The following is a 14,735-nucleotide window of genomic DNA, read 5'->3' as shown; positions in this document are numbered from 1 at the left end:
TTGTTTTGAAAGTCTTTTTGAAAGTCAAAAGTCAAATGACACACACTTTTTTTCAAAATTTTAGTGTGATTTTTGTTCATGTGTTTATCCAAAAGCTAAAAATACGATAATTTTACTTTTGAAAGAGAAAGATTATTTTGAATAATTACAATTTAAGACAAATTTAATGGATGCATAATTTTTAACGTTATTTGTGCTCAAAACTGTGCTGAGAGCGAAGAGCACCTGCAGTGGGACGTCCCTCGATTTCATTGGCTGATGGATCTGTCAGTCATGCGATGACGTCATGTGGGCATTGTGTTTGAGGAAGCGCAAGAAATAAACTGCATCAAGTCCAGAACATAATCTGACTTTATAAAACAACTCGACATCATCGAAGAGTTTAATGTGACTGGAGTTGATAAAAACGCTTTCTAACGTCCTGGGTCAAAAGGTATGTTATGTTTCGTCCTTTTCGGCTTCCTTGATAGCTAAGTTTGGCCAAAAAATGTAATCTTGTGGTCAAAATCATAGGTCAAAATCAGTAATGTGATCATCGGCATTCAGTGCTAGACTGTCAATTTTTCCTTGTTGTTTGCTCTTTTTTGTAGTTTATTTTTTAACTATTTTCCATCGAAAGGACCGACAGATTTATATTATATTATAAATGAGTTTTAATCAGGCCTGTATTGATTATTGATCAGCTCCAGTAAGTTTGATCCAGGACTCTGTTTGTTATGCACCTGCTCAACATTAGTATTTATTTTTACAACCACGTTTTGTCCTCTGGCGCTTCCTGTATCACTTCCTTTTTACATAAACACACAATAGCCTCAATTTCATAGAAGTTAAACACAGAAATTACTTAGAAGTTCTACATATTCTACATCTGCACTTTGACATATTTGCACACCTTATCATACTGTAAACAGGTGAAACTTGAAAAATTAGAATATCGTGCAAAAGTTAATTTATTTCAGTAATTCAACTTAAAGGGTGAAACTATATATTATATAGACTCATTACATGCAAAGTGAGATATTTCAAGCCTTTATTTGTTATAATTTTGATGATTATATGGCTTACAGCTTTAAAAATCTTTTCATGATATTCTAATTTTAAATTTGGGGATTTCATAAGCACTTTTAGCACTTTTGATGGCTGGAAATTGTGAAATCACATATCCAGAAATAAAGTAGGTTTTAATATAGATTGTGTAATGGTTTGACAACACTAGACTTTAACACAACTCTAGGCTAGTCAATTAACTTTGGATGTAAAAACGAATAAAAATAAATGTTATTATTTTGTCAATCGATTAATCTGTTGGTTATTTTTTTGATTAATCAATAAATCAGATTAAAAATAAATATGTATTACAAATAATATTCTTAGAAAATAATTAATTTGAATAAATGTATGATATTTTACCAAAACCTGTCCTTTGTCCGAACGGCGTGCAACTTAGACAACAAATACAGTGAATGCATCTATGTAGACTATGCGCAATTAAACATTATGTTCAATTATTTTCATTATCAATTTTATTGATTAGTTGTCACAGCACCATTACTAACCCTAATATTTATTAATTTAAATATTAATAAATACAATATTTATAAATAAATATTATTATAAAATATTATTATAAATAAAATAATAATAAATAAAATATTTATTTATTTTTTTTGGAGATGATGTGCAAGTGTTGCATGCGCTGTATATGTGCAGTCAGTAAAGTTCAGGGTGGGTTGGTAATGGTTTGTAACAGTCACAAGTTAAATAACATTGTAGACTGCTGAAAAGAGCGTTTGTTGGAGGGAGGGCTTGTGGGTAAAAAAAAAAAAAGTCAGGTAATTATGGGACTTACACAAAAGATTGTCTGTCTGTTATAACTTGCTTTTGTATATTCACAGTGCAGAAAGTGACTTCCACATCCCCAGCCACAGGATGCAGATCAGCGTTTATCTCTACGCTCTCGTCGCCTGTTGTGGATTAACCCTTTCAGCGCTAGAAAATGGCAGTGAAGCGCCGGCACTCCTCCTGGTGTCTTTCGATGGCTTTCGCGCAGACTATCTAAACAAATACCCTTTTCCCAATCTGGAAAAGTTCTTCTCCGATGGCGTCCTTGTACGTGAGCTAACCAATGTGTTCACCACCAAAACCTTTCCCAATCATTACAGTCTCGTCACAGGGCTGTACGCGGAGAGCCACGGGATGCTTGCCAGTATTATGTATGACCCAGTGTCAAAAAAGCATTTTTCTATTCAAAATGACAGTGACCCTTTCTGGTGGGACGAAGCCATTCCCATCTGGTTGTCGGTGGAGGAGAATGGCTACAGGGCAGCGTCTGCTATGTGGCCAGGAACAGATGTGAATATTCATAACCACACGTTAAAATACACATTTAAATACGACTCAAAGGTGAGCTTCCAAGCAAGGCTGGGAAACCTCACACAGTGGATGACGGAGGACAGATCTGTTAAGTTTGCCTCTCTGTACTGGGAAGAACCCGACTGGAGCGGCCACAAGTATGGCCCGGAGAACACCACTGAGATGGCCAAGGCTTTGACCGAGGTGGATGGTCACATAGGTTTTCTGATAGAGCACCTCAACAAAACAGGATTATGGGGGAAAATAAATGTCATCATCACTAGCGATCATGGGATGACCCAGTGTTCTCAAGAGCGTCTTATTGAACTGGATAAATGCATCACTCCGAGCAGCTATACAGTAGTGGATCTCACTCCTGTGGCTGCCATCATTCCTTTGGAAGGTAATATTTGTCATTGATACTCCATTTAAATCATTTTTGACACCACGAACTGTATTATTATGCCCGGTCAAAAAAATCTGTTTGGATGTTAATAGGCAAATGCTTCTTAAGAGTCTATGACTGGATCATTATTGCAGTGATTATTATATTTCTATCATGTTATATGTTTGGCAGCCGTTTCTTCTAACCCTAATTGATGGAGTTTGTAGCTTTTCATTTCTTAAACAACCATGTAGGAAAACACATCATGGCCATATTCCAGGATGACAATGTCAAGATTCATCAGACTCAAACTGAGAAATAATGTTTGGGAGGAGCATGGAAAATCATTTTCACACATGAATTAGTGGAAATAATGTTGATTGAAACTCTTGATGGAAAAAAATGTTGTGAAAATTACGTTGTCAAAATAATTCCAGTTCACATGGCTACGCGGAAGCGATAAATAATTATGTATTATACATTTTAAGGCCTGACAAGAAAGAGGTCCATTTGTAAAGAAAGACTACACACCTGTTCATATATATATATATATATATATATATATATATATATATATATTAGGGATGCACGATATATCGGCCAGCATATCCGTATCCAACCCGGTCTCATCCCAAGACGTCATATAACTGACGTTTTGGGACGTCTTTTGACCATACGTCAATATTCGCCTTTTTAGGGCCCCCTTAAACGTCGGTAGATGAGGTTATGGGATCCTAACTCTACCCCATACCTAAACCTAACCCTAAACCTAACCCGTCACCTAACTGACGTTAAAAGTAAAGCGTCAGTTGTATGACGGCCCGGGATCGCCATCTACCGACGTTTAAGGGGGCCCTAAAAAGGCGGATATTGACGTATGGTCAAAATACGTCCCAAAACGTCAGTTATATGACTTTTTGGGATGAGACTGTGTTACCGTATCGGCCGATATATGTTCATTTTTAATGTTATCGTTATCGGCCAGGGGTGCGTTTCCCGTACAACGACGTAGTTCACTGTTTCACTACCATAGTACGATGCATCGTTGGAAAAATCAACTAGCTAGTCATGACTGTTTGAGATCCAATTAACACTAGATTTGTTTTATATAAATTACAGACATGTCATCTGAGGACTATTTCTAATTGTTCTCAGTTGTTCTGCTTTATTACCAGACTCAATATGGAGCGCATTCGCACATGCGCACTTTTCAAACACGTTACTTTGAATATTTTGACAAACTAAAAGACGTAAATTCTATTTGTAAGTATTCTAAATAAAAGACACCGGTTGTACTGAATGTCAGCTTGCTCATTATGCTCAAGATAAGGATTTAATACCTCCAAATGTGTTGCAATATAGAAACGATGCCTCTAACCATAGGTCGAGAGCTGTCGTTCAAACCACACAACTTTGCGATGCTGTTTGCGAATGTTCGTTGGATGATACTTTCGGGAAACACACCCCTGGTAAGAAAATGTGGCTGATATATTAAAGCCGATAAATAATGTATTATGCCCTTCAGCTTAGACACTTGTTGAGCACTGTTTATGTTTTTGAATTTCTTGAAATATGATTGAAATCTCTTCAAAAAATTAAAATACGGTTCGGTACAACATGTGCAGCACAAATCTGTCATATCGGCTATACAACACTATAATGAGAACATCATTATAATTGTTCGCTTGGGACATGGATTTAATTGTGAGACTTTTGTTTTTGTAATCAGGCTCTCAAAATTAGAAACAAATTTGGATTTAAGTTTATCGGCCGATATATCGGTTATCGGCTTTTAAATATAAAGAATTATCGGTTATCGGTATCGGCCAAAATTTTCATATCGGTGCATCCCTAATATATATATATACAGTATATATATATATATATATATATATATATATTAAATTAAACGTGACCCACTCCATCACACTCTGTCTTCAAAAATCTTCCTTCCACTTCCATCCATTCCAGTTTGGAGGTCAATCCGTCAAATCAACCAAATTTTGAAAACTTTTTTGTTTATGTTGTTGTTAATTTTTTCTGAAGAAAGGCAACCAAAAGTCAAAATACCAAATGTCATGAATGAATATTTACTTGAAGTTTTACTCATAGACTTTACTTTACTCATTTACTTTACTCATAGATTGGTAGGTCTACTAGTAAAAACTGTTGACTTTAGCTATCTTTGTTGCATTATATGCCAATGTTGACAATGCCACTTTTTGTGAGCCCAAGAAGAATTTTAGATATCTTAAAATTATTTTAGATTTTGCTTATTAAACATTTATTTTGGTACAGTATCTAAGGCCCTATAAGGTTCAATCCCAGAGATATGGGGATCTCAATGTGGCTGTAAGAGTAAATTGTGCACATTTTCAGTGGTCAAAAACCAAATTTCACATACAGCTGATACTTTTACTGTTAAAGGGGAATTCCTGAAGCACAAATATTGTTGAAACTAGAAATGTAACTCATTTCCTTGTCAAAACATTTAGCCTACATAGAACATACCTGTCTGAGTGCCAAAATTTTTGTAAAAAAAAAAAAGAAAGAAAAAAAAAAGAACAAAATTAATGTTTGAGCTGGGGATCTCTTTAGGAATACCACTTTATTTTAATTTTAACTTTTTTATTTAGGCTAATTGGATTACTTTTGCTATTCATCTTTTTAGCTTGTTATACATTATACATTGTAAATTATACACACACACACACACACACACGCACACATATATGTGTGTGTGTGTGTGTATATACAGTATATATATATATATATATATATATATGTATGTATACACACACACACACACACATAAATCCTTCCTTCCTTCTTTCCTTCCTAACAAAATCAGCAAAAGTCTACAGATTCTACCTGGTAGTTCCATTCCACCTTGTATTTTTTCCTCATATTTATATTTATTTACTTACAGATAATTCCACCGTATACCAAAACCTGTCCATTTGTCACAATCACATGAAGGTGTACCTGAAGGATGATGTTCCTGACAGGCTGCACTATAAAAACAATGAAAGGATTCAGCCAATCATTTTAGTGGCAGATGAAGGCTGGACGATTGTCAAACATGGCAAACTCCCAAGACGTAAGTATTCCTTGAAAGCAGTTAGTAATCGTTACGGTTCCATTTGCCTTGAAATCGTATTTTGATTTATACGTCCATGTTAAACATATTTACTATTTAATTCTTTAAAAAATAATGAATGAATGGTTTTTGCAAAGGCAAGCATCACTTGCATTGTTATCGTGGCAAGTTTGCGTTGCTATTACCATTTTAAACGTTTCTAATAATTTTTTAGGTTTCCAAGGTCAAAAAACACTTTCATTTACAAAAATACTGGGCATCAGCTCTTTTCTCACAGTATCTAAAACGGTTCAATCAAGGACCCAGTCTCTCTAAACCCCTCCTTTCCGAGAGCCTCTTCTGCTCTGATTGGTCAGACGGCCCAGTCTGTGTCAGAAATGAAAAACACATTAACATATCTGAATTTTAGCTCTTCCTCAGCACTTGTATACCGTGCTATGATAAGTAACAATGGTGTCGGCTTTAACGTATAAATTTGAGCGCGAGTCCTCAAGAGCATCAAAGTTGATTTGCTTTCTCAGGACAGAGCACACCGTCTTATCAACATGTCGACAACACATAAACTCTTCCAGTTTCAGCTACAACTACAGCGTAAGGGTCAAATTGACATTGGAGACAGGCAGCCATTGAAGACCACAGAATGGCATTATGCAAATTTGTTACATACATATGTAGAAAAAAAATTATTTCCTTTTTTTCTTTAAATCCTCACTTATCTGGCTTATGCTACTCCAACAATGTCTGAACTTTCTATTTTGAGCACTTCTTGCGTTGTTTTTGCCTCTTCCCAATGACTCCCTTGGTTTAGTCCTCAGTTGTAAGTCGCTTTGGATAAAAGTGTCTGCTAAATGACTAAATGTAAATGTAGGTTCGAGCAGGAAGTAAGACTATAATTATTGACGATCGGTTCTTTCTCTTGAGAGACAATGGCTGTGTTCTTCATCACCCCCTATACTCTCAATCACTGTTCCCTACATTGCTCCACTAATATAGTCCACTTGAAGAATGGAATGAAAACAAGTGATCGATTTTGGACACTGAGTGTGCAAGAAGCACTGCCACTTTTGCATAGTTTCTCTGAACTGGTTCAGTAAGATTGAGCTTATATACACTACCTGTCAAAAGTTTTAGTTCAGTAAGATTTTTTTATGTTTTTAAATGAAGTCACCAAGGCTGCTTTATTTGATGGGAAAAAAAATGACAATCAGTAATATTGTGAAATATTACGACAATTTAAAATGACTGTTTTCTATTTTAATATATTTTAAACTCCAATTTGAAAGCTGAATTTTCAACATCATTACTGTTGCTGATTACACATCAGTTTTCACTGTCACATGATCCTTCAGAAATCATTCTAATATGCTGATTTTATGCCCAAAAAACATAAATTATTATTTTCAATGTTGAAAACAGTCGTGTACCATTTCCCCCCCAAAATTCTACGATGAATAGAAAGTTCAAAAGAACAGCATTTATTTAAAATATAATCTTTTCTAACATTATAAATGTCTTTACTGTAACTTTTGATCAATTTAACTCATCCTTGATGAATAAAAGTATTTTCTAATGTCTTTCCCCCCAAAATAAAAAATAAATTCTTACTGACCCCAAACTTTTGAATGGTAGTGATTAAAGTTACAAAAGCTTTTAATTTCAGATCAATTCTGTTCTTTTGAACTTTCTATTCATCAAAGAATCCTGAAATAAAAATGTAAAAAACTGTTTTCAACATGGATAATAATCATAAATGTTTCTTGAGCATCATATTATAATAATTTCTGCAGGATCATGTGACACTGAAGACTGCAGAAATGATGTTGTAAATTCAGCTTTGATCACAGGAATAAATTACACTTCACTATATATTCACATAGAAAACCGCTGTTTCAAATTGTAATAATATTTCACAATATTACTGTTTTTTTTTTTTGTATTTTTTATCAAATAATTGCAGCCTTGGTGAGCAGAAGAGACTTCTTTTAAAAACAAAAAATCTTACTGAACTAAAACTTTTGACCGGTAGTGTACATCACAGAGAGACGTACAGTACAACTTCCTTGTAAGGTAGAAAGACAAGTTGCTTATGTTTAAAGTTGAAAGGTATAACTAATGCATATGGTACAATCCACTTTCCACATTAAGAAACTATTTCTTCAGTGTATACATTAGTGGTACATTTGCATCAGTTGAAACATTCCTTTAACATGTTCACATTTAATGTATCATCATCATTGGAACATCTCTCAGTGAGCGTGGCATTGCACACATACAGTACCTCTAGGCAAAATACAACTCTACCAGCTCTCTGCTCAGAACACATGTACAACATACTCTGACTTCACAAAATACATTATGAAAATTAATGAATAAAAATCTATAAAAAAAAAAAAACATTAAAAAGTAAAGTTTTTAGTCTTCACTTGTACAGTTGTACACTCGTTATTGCGGTGCATTGTGGTATTGAATGAGTGCACTCGATAATGTACACTATGGTTTCAGACACCACTACAAATGGCTGTTCCTTCAAATAGTCGGTATTTAAAGGGATAGTTCACTTTGAAATTAATTTTTGGGATGTTTTAGCTTACCTCAAGGGCATCCAAGATGTAGGGGTCTTTGTTTCCACGGTATTTTCAATTTTGATATTTTTAGGTCAAACCGTTCTTGTCCGTCCGTCATATAATGCAGGTCTATGGTCACCACCTCAAGGAGCATGCACATCGAAGTCCAAATTAAACATTATTTAATGACTCATAAATGTAAGTACACATTGATGGCCTAAGACACGAAACGAGCGGTTTGTGTGAGAAAACGAGCAATGTTTATCGCTTTTACCTCTTGTAACCACAGCAACATCCAAGTGATCTGAGGCCGCGGGCACTTCGGTCTGCGAAAATAAAATTCAACGTTTTCTTTTGATATATATCGAAATCGTCTTCCATTGAATTTTCCTGTATATCTAAATATGTTTAGATCTTCACAGTGAAGGTTAACACTTCTGAAATCTCTGTGTAAACATTAAAAAATGAGATTTCAGGTCCCGCGCCCTCAGGTCCCTTGGATGTTGTTGTGGTTACAAGAGGTAAAAACGATATAAATACTGTTCGTTTTCTCACACAAACCGCTCGTTTCGTGTCTTATGCCATCAAAGTGTACTTACATTGACGAGTCATTAAATCATGTTTAATTTGGACTTCTCTGTGCATGCTCTTTGAGGTGGTGACCATAGACCTCCATTATATGACTGACAGACAAGAACGGTTTGACCTAAAAATTTCAAAATTGAAACTACTGTGGTAACAAAGACACCTACATCTTGGATGCCCCTTGAGGTAAGCTAAAACATACCAAAAAATAATTTCAAAGTGAACTATCCCTTTAAGGGTATAGGGGGTGATTTCGGACACCGCCAACCAATAACTTCATTTATTGTGACCTTTGAAACTTTTACATTCACAAAGTGCTATATTACACACAATAATATACAAGTTGATATCTGAAAAAGCATAATAGAGGCGCTTTAATTGTTTTTCATCTGTTTCTTGTGTTCTGCAGTGGGCGATCATGGCTATGACAATACGCTTCCCAGCATGCACCCCTTCCTAGCCGCCCATGGGCCTGCGTTCCGTAAAGGCTACAAGATGTCGAGCTTTAACAGCGTGGATCTCTACCCACTCATGTGCCACCTCATTGGCATCTCTCCAAAGCCCAACAACGGCAGCTTCGCTCACGTGCGCTGTGCGCTAGTCAATGAGCAGTGCGGAGAGCTAGCATTAGCGGTGGGCATCGTCATTGGTGTTTTAATAATCCTGACCACCTTCACCTGCCTATTCAAGCTGATAAAGAACAGAGATGCCTCGCCTTCACGTCCATTCGCCCGCTTGGAGTTAGATGACGACGACGCTGATGATGAACCTTTACTTGAATGAACTTGAGTGCAAAACGCGTGTTATTGTATTGTAAACATGCAAAATGTTAAAGGAACAGTTCACCCACACATGGAAAAAGTCTGACAGGTTTAGGAAAACAGGTTGAGTAAATGATGACTGCCTTTTTTATTGTCAGGTGAACTGTTCCTTTAAAGGAGTGGTTCACTTTAAAAAAAAAACTTTTGCTGATAATTTACTCATCCCCATGTCATCCAAGATATCCATTCTTTCTTCAGTCGAAAAGAAATTAAGGTTTTTGATGAAAACATTCCAGGATTTTTCTCCATTTAATGGACTTCAATGGGAACCAAACGGTTCAAGGTCCAAAAGACACTTTCAGTACAACTGTTCCAGGGCTTTAAACGATTTCAGAAGATGAATAAGGGTCATATCAAGCAAAACAATCGCTCATTTAAAAAAAAAAAAAAAAAGTTTACGTTTTATAAGCTCAAATGTTTTTTATAAGCTTGCTCTGTTCTGTGATGCGCGTTCGTGACTCTCCTGTTCGAACTCGTTCTTTAAAATGAACGAACCTTTTCCAGAGTCAACTCGTTCATTTCGTTCGTTGAATGAACCAAATGACTTGAAAAAAAGATTTGTTCATTTTGATAAACGAGTTCGAACAGGACAGTCACGAACAGAACAGAGCAAGGCGACCATTTGAGCTTATAAAACTTAAACTTTTTTTTAAATGAGCGATCGTTTCGCTTGATAAGACCCGTATTTATCGTCTGGAATCGTTTAAAGCCCTTTGAACAGTTTGCAGTTTGCACTGAAAGTGTCTTTTGGACCTTGAACCGTTTGGTTCCCATTGAAGTCCATTATATGGAGAAAAATCCTGGGATGTTTTCATCAAAAACCGTAATTTCTTTTCGACTGAAGAAAAAAAGACGTGGACATCTTGGATGACATGGGGGTGAGTAAATTATCAGCAAAAGCTTTTTTTTTAAAAGTGTACTACTCCTTTAAATGCTGAAATGGTGCAGAGATGACAATCATATCGAAACTGTAAGGGAGAAATTTAACTCTTGTAGAACCTGTAAAATACACTTTAGGCACAATAAGTATTAGTCATCATTAGTAGGCTACTAAACAACATGACAAAACATGTCTTCAACATCAGATGTTGAGCTAGAAATACCTTAGTGCTTCGTTTTTAACCAGGTTATCAGATCTCTGGACAACACCAATATTTACAAAAAATCGAAATACATTTCAAACGTGTTAGATAATTTCCTAACCTAACACGCACAAGCATGCTGGCGTCACGTTTAACACAGATTTCGGAATGATTCAATTGTGCAACTTCCAATAATGCAATAATCTTATGCATATTATATGTAACCAGTCAGGTTACTGAGGTACACCATGGTGTAAACTCTTGAACTGGTCAGCAGTTCCCAAAAGCACCGTAAGCCTATAGATCATAGGGTGTAAAGCAATGGTTTCTGTGATCACCTTTGACTTACCATGCTTTTAAGAAGCGCAGAACGTAAGCAATAATAATTATGAACTAGCTATGGTCCGTCTATGTTTTTTTGTGTGTGATTAAAGGGTTTGTTTACCCAGCACACCCTCAAGTTGTCCCAAATCTGTATGATTTTCTTTCTTCTTGTTGAACGCAAAAGAAGATATTTTGAAGAATGTTGGTAACTAGACAGTTGACGGTAGCCACAGTATGAAAAAAAATGACTATGGAAGTCAATGGAGTTTATCCACAGTCAACATTCTTTAAAATATCTTCTTTTGCATTCAATAGAAGAAAGAAACTCATATAGGTTTGGAACAACATGAGGGTGAGTAAATCATTTTTGGGTGAACTATCCTATAAGTTTTGTAAACAAGATACTGAGGTTACTTGAAAATGCCCGTACTGATAATGCCTGTAGTGAAACTTTATTTATTGAGTCTTGTTACATCTGTTTTTGCATGCCAGGGAATACACAACCAGCTCAATTTGAATATTTATTTCTTTTTTTAGAGGTTGCATTGTCTTTTTGTCTTTGCATAAGAGGCACATTTAGATTAAATGCTACTGGATCTCAGTGTCGCTATGTCTATAAAGGAATGGTCAATCTCACATTTGTTCATGAATCCCTACTGAGGAATATTTCTGTAGGGTTTAGGAGGGCTTTTTACCTGAAGATCGAATGTTTTCTTGTAAAGTAGAATAATCTTGAGTGTTGTTGAACCTTTCTCAGAGATTGTTGTATGTGTTATTGCTTGTTGCACTATAATCTGTGTGTTCGGATTTGGAGAAAGGGAATCCGCTGCTGCTTTAAAAATGAAAAATTCTTCAATGCTTCAAAATGAGTGCGTTTATTTAAGTGATTTTATTTGTCCTGTTTAATTAGTTGTTATTTTGCTCATTTTAGTGGAAAATAGCAAAAGGATATTGCTTTTTGAATTGGGGATTTTGACTTTTAATGCTGTTTTTAATACTGTTTTTTTTTTTTTCAAGGCTCATCATTTCATAAAAGTATTACGTGCTGTTTTGTCTGTACATTTTACAAGGTAAAAAAATAATTTTGCATCAGTCTTCAGTTACTGAAAAGGAATGTTGTCAACATCGCTTGTGCTGTATTTGGCTGTCTAATATTTGTGGTCGTATGTTCAGAGCTTTCTGAATCTTTGTGAATCTATGCAAAGCAAGAACTAAATTTTCTCACTCTAAAATGATGACATTTGTCATTAACATCCAATAAAATATCTATTTCAGATATTTAAAGAGTGTTTGTTTTTTAAGGGTCTTTGTAGATGTCAAGCAGCCACTAGAGGTCTCACTTCATGTACATCTATGGGTTACTGTACTAACTGTATATCATGACACTATTGTGAAAACAATCAAGGTTTTTATGTACAGAATTGACATTAATTAATCAGCTGATACTTGCCTATTGGTAGATTATTAGCAATAATGCAGTGCACTATCACCCTAAATACTATATATAAACACTACCATTCACAACTTTGGGGTCTGTTTAAAAAAATAAAAAGATTATGAAGATTTTGAAGATTATTTTGAAAATTATTGACCCCAAATTTTGTAATGTGCATACATACACTGCCAGCCTAAACAAAAATCTGATTGGATCATTACGTTTCTATCATGTTTATGTTTGGCAGCTGTTCTTAACCCTAATTGATGGAGTTTGTAGCTTTTCATTTCTCAAGCAACCATGTTAGGAAGACACACCATGGCCATATTCCAGGATGACAATGTCAAGATTCATCAGACTCAAAACTGAAAGATCGTTTGTGAGGAGCTTGAAGAATCGTTTTCACACATAAATCGGCACCTCTGAGTCCAATCTTAAATTCATTGAAAGTCTTTGGGATGTGCTTTTACAGAGTGCTGGACTCTTGCATTCTCATTACAAGATCTTGACCAAAAATCTTGATAGACCTCTTGAAGGAAATTAATGTTGTGATGTTATTTCAACGCATTCTCATCCTTTAACGTCATATAGAACGCTATATGACAAAACGGCGCTATACTACGCACATGGCACCCGTTATCGTTAATATAACACGTTCTGTGAGGGCTAAGTTTAGGTGTGGGGTAGGGTGTGCGTGTCATATTCACGCTAAAGGATTTATAACGTCTTGGGTTCGCGTGTTATATTAACGATAAAGGGTGCCATGTGCGTAGTATAGCGCCGTTTTGTCATATAGCGTTCTATATGACGTTAAAGGATGAGAACGGGCTTGAATCTTAGCTTTTGTCTTCAGAAATGAAAAGCTACACACTCCATCAATTAGGGTTAGAAGAACTGTTCCCAAACATACAACATGATAAAAGCATTTAAAAGACTCTTAAGCATTTAAATCTAAACAGCTACTTTTTTTATTTTTGGCAAGGCAGTGTATGTAGTGTGTAATAGTGTGTACCGGTATATAATAATCTAATAGTCCATGAATAATCTGCGTAGTCCATGACGTACCACAAATACTTATCTGGTTAGTTGGTGTTGAATACAGAGCAACAGTTTAGTGTGTGACTGTTACTGTACAGTCCTGAGGTCAGTAATCATGTGTAAATGAGTGTTCAGGGAGGTTACAGCTCTATATTTAGAGAGAACTTACTGGAATGTTTTACCCATAACCAAGCCACACTGAACACCATCCGTTACGAACCGCCAGTTGATTATGAGCATTACTGGGGTCTGAGAGACAGTGAGCGACTGACCCCTTAAAAATTATTAGGATTGTGTATTGAATTTAGCTACTTTGCTGAGGGTTGATTTTTATCTCCACGAGTTAAAAGTTTGACACTGCATAAACGATACCAATGATAAAACTGTGCTAGATGTTAAGTTTTGTTAAAGGGATAGTTCACTTTGAAATTCAATTTTTGATATGTTTTAGCTTGCCTCAAGGGCATCCAAGATGTACGTGTCTTTGTTTCCGCAGTAGTTTCAATTTTGATATTTTTAGGTCAAACCGTTCTTGTCTGTCATAATGCAGGTCTATGGTCACCACCTCAAAGAGCATGCACAGAGAAGTCCAAATTAAACATGATTTAATGACTCGTAAATGTAAGTACACTTTGGTGGCCTAAGACACAAAACGAGCGGTTTGTGTGAGAAAACGAACAGTATTTATATTGTTTTTACCAGCTCTTTGAGGTGGTGACCATAGACCTGCATTATATGACTGATAGACACGAACGGTTTGACCTAAAAATAAAAAAAAAATGTAAATTTTATTGCGGAAACAAAAACACCTACATCTTGGATGCCCTCGAGATAAGCTAAAACATACCAAAAATGAATTTCAAAATGTGAACTATCCCTTAAAGGAGAACTCCGGCGAACAATGAACCTTTGGTCTAATAACACATCGGTACACAGTCAACCTTTCTCTGAGATTTGTTTTCATGATAATCGAATGTAAAGAGTTTTATCTCTAAAAACTGTTAAGCGTATAATGCTAGTAATTGGGGCATTGACTTAGTAAAGAGAGT

The 14,735-nt window shown here is 35.6% G+C and overlaps 1 protein-coding gene across 1 annotated transcript; it reads left to right on the top strand.

The window, feature by feature from the left end:
- Positions 1-263: 263 nt before the first annotated feature.
- enpp4 (ectonucleotide pyrophosphatase/phosphodiesterase 4) lies at positions 264-9,985 on the top strand. Its single transcript, XM_039660960.2, has 4 exons — positions 264-433; positions 1,896-2,755; positions 5,667-5,837; positions 9,396-9,985. Exons 2-4 carry the CDS (start codon positions 1,930-1,932, stop codon positions 9,767-9,769), a joined length of 1,371 nt encoding a protein of 456 aa, XP_039516894.2. The 5' UTR covers positions 264-433; positions 1,896-1,929; the 3' UTR covers positions 9,770-9,985.
- The last annotated feature ends 4,750 nt before the right edge of the window (positions 9,986-14,735 follow it).

Source organism: Pimephales promelas, chromosome 15 (assembly GCF_988280905.1).
Source record: "Pimephales promelas chromosome 15, fPimPro1.hap1.1, whole genome shotgun sequence".
In the NCBI taxonomy this organism is placed as follows: Eukaryota; Metazoa; Chordata; class Actinopteri; order Cypriniformes; family Leuciscidae; genus Pimephales; species Pimephales promelas.
This window is presented reverse-complemented; position numbering and strand designations above follow the sequence as displayed.

Coding starts and splice junctions, on each gene's coding strand:
- enpp4 (XM_039660960.2), top strand. CDS start 1,930: ATGCAGATCAGCGTTTATCTCTACGCTCTCGTCGCCTGTTGTGGATTA. Junction 2,756..5,666: donor TGCCATCATTCCTTTGGAAG/GTAATATTTGTC, acceptor ATTTACTTACAG/ATAATTCCACCGTATACCAA. Junction 5,838..9,395: donor ACATGGCAAACTCCCAAGAC/GTAAGTATTCCT, acceptor TGTGTTCTGCAG/TGGGCGATCATGGCTATGAC.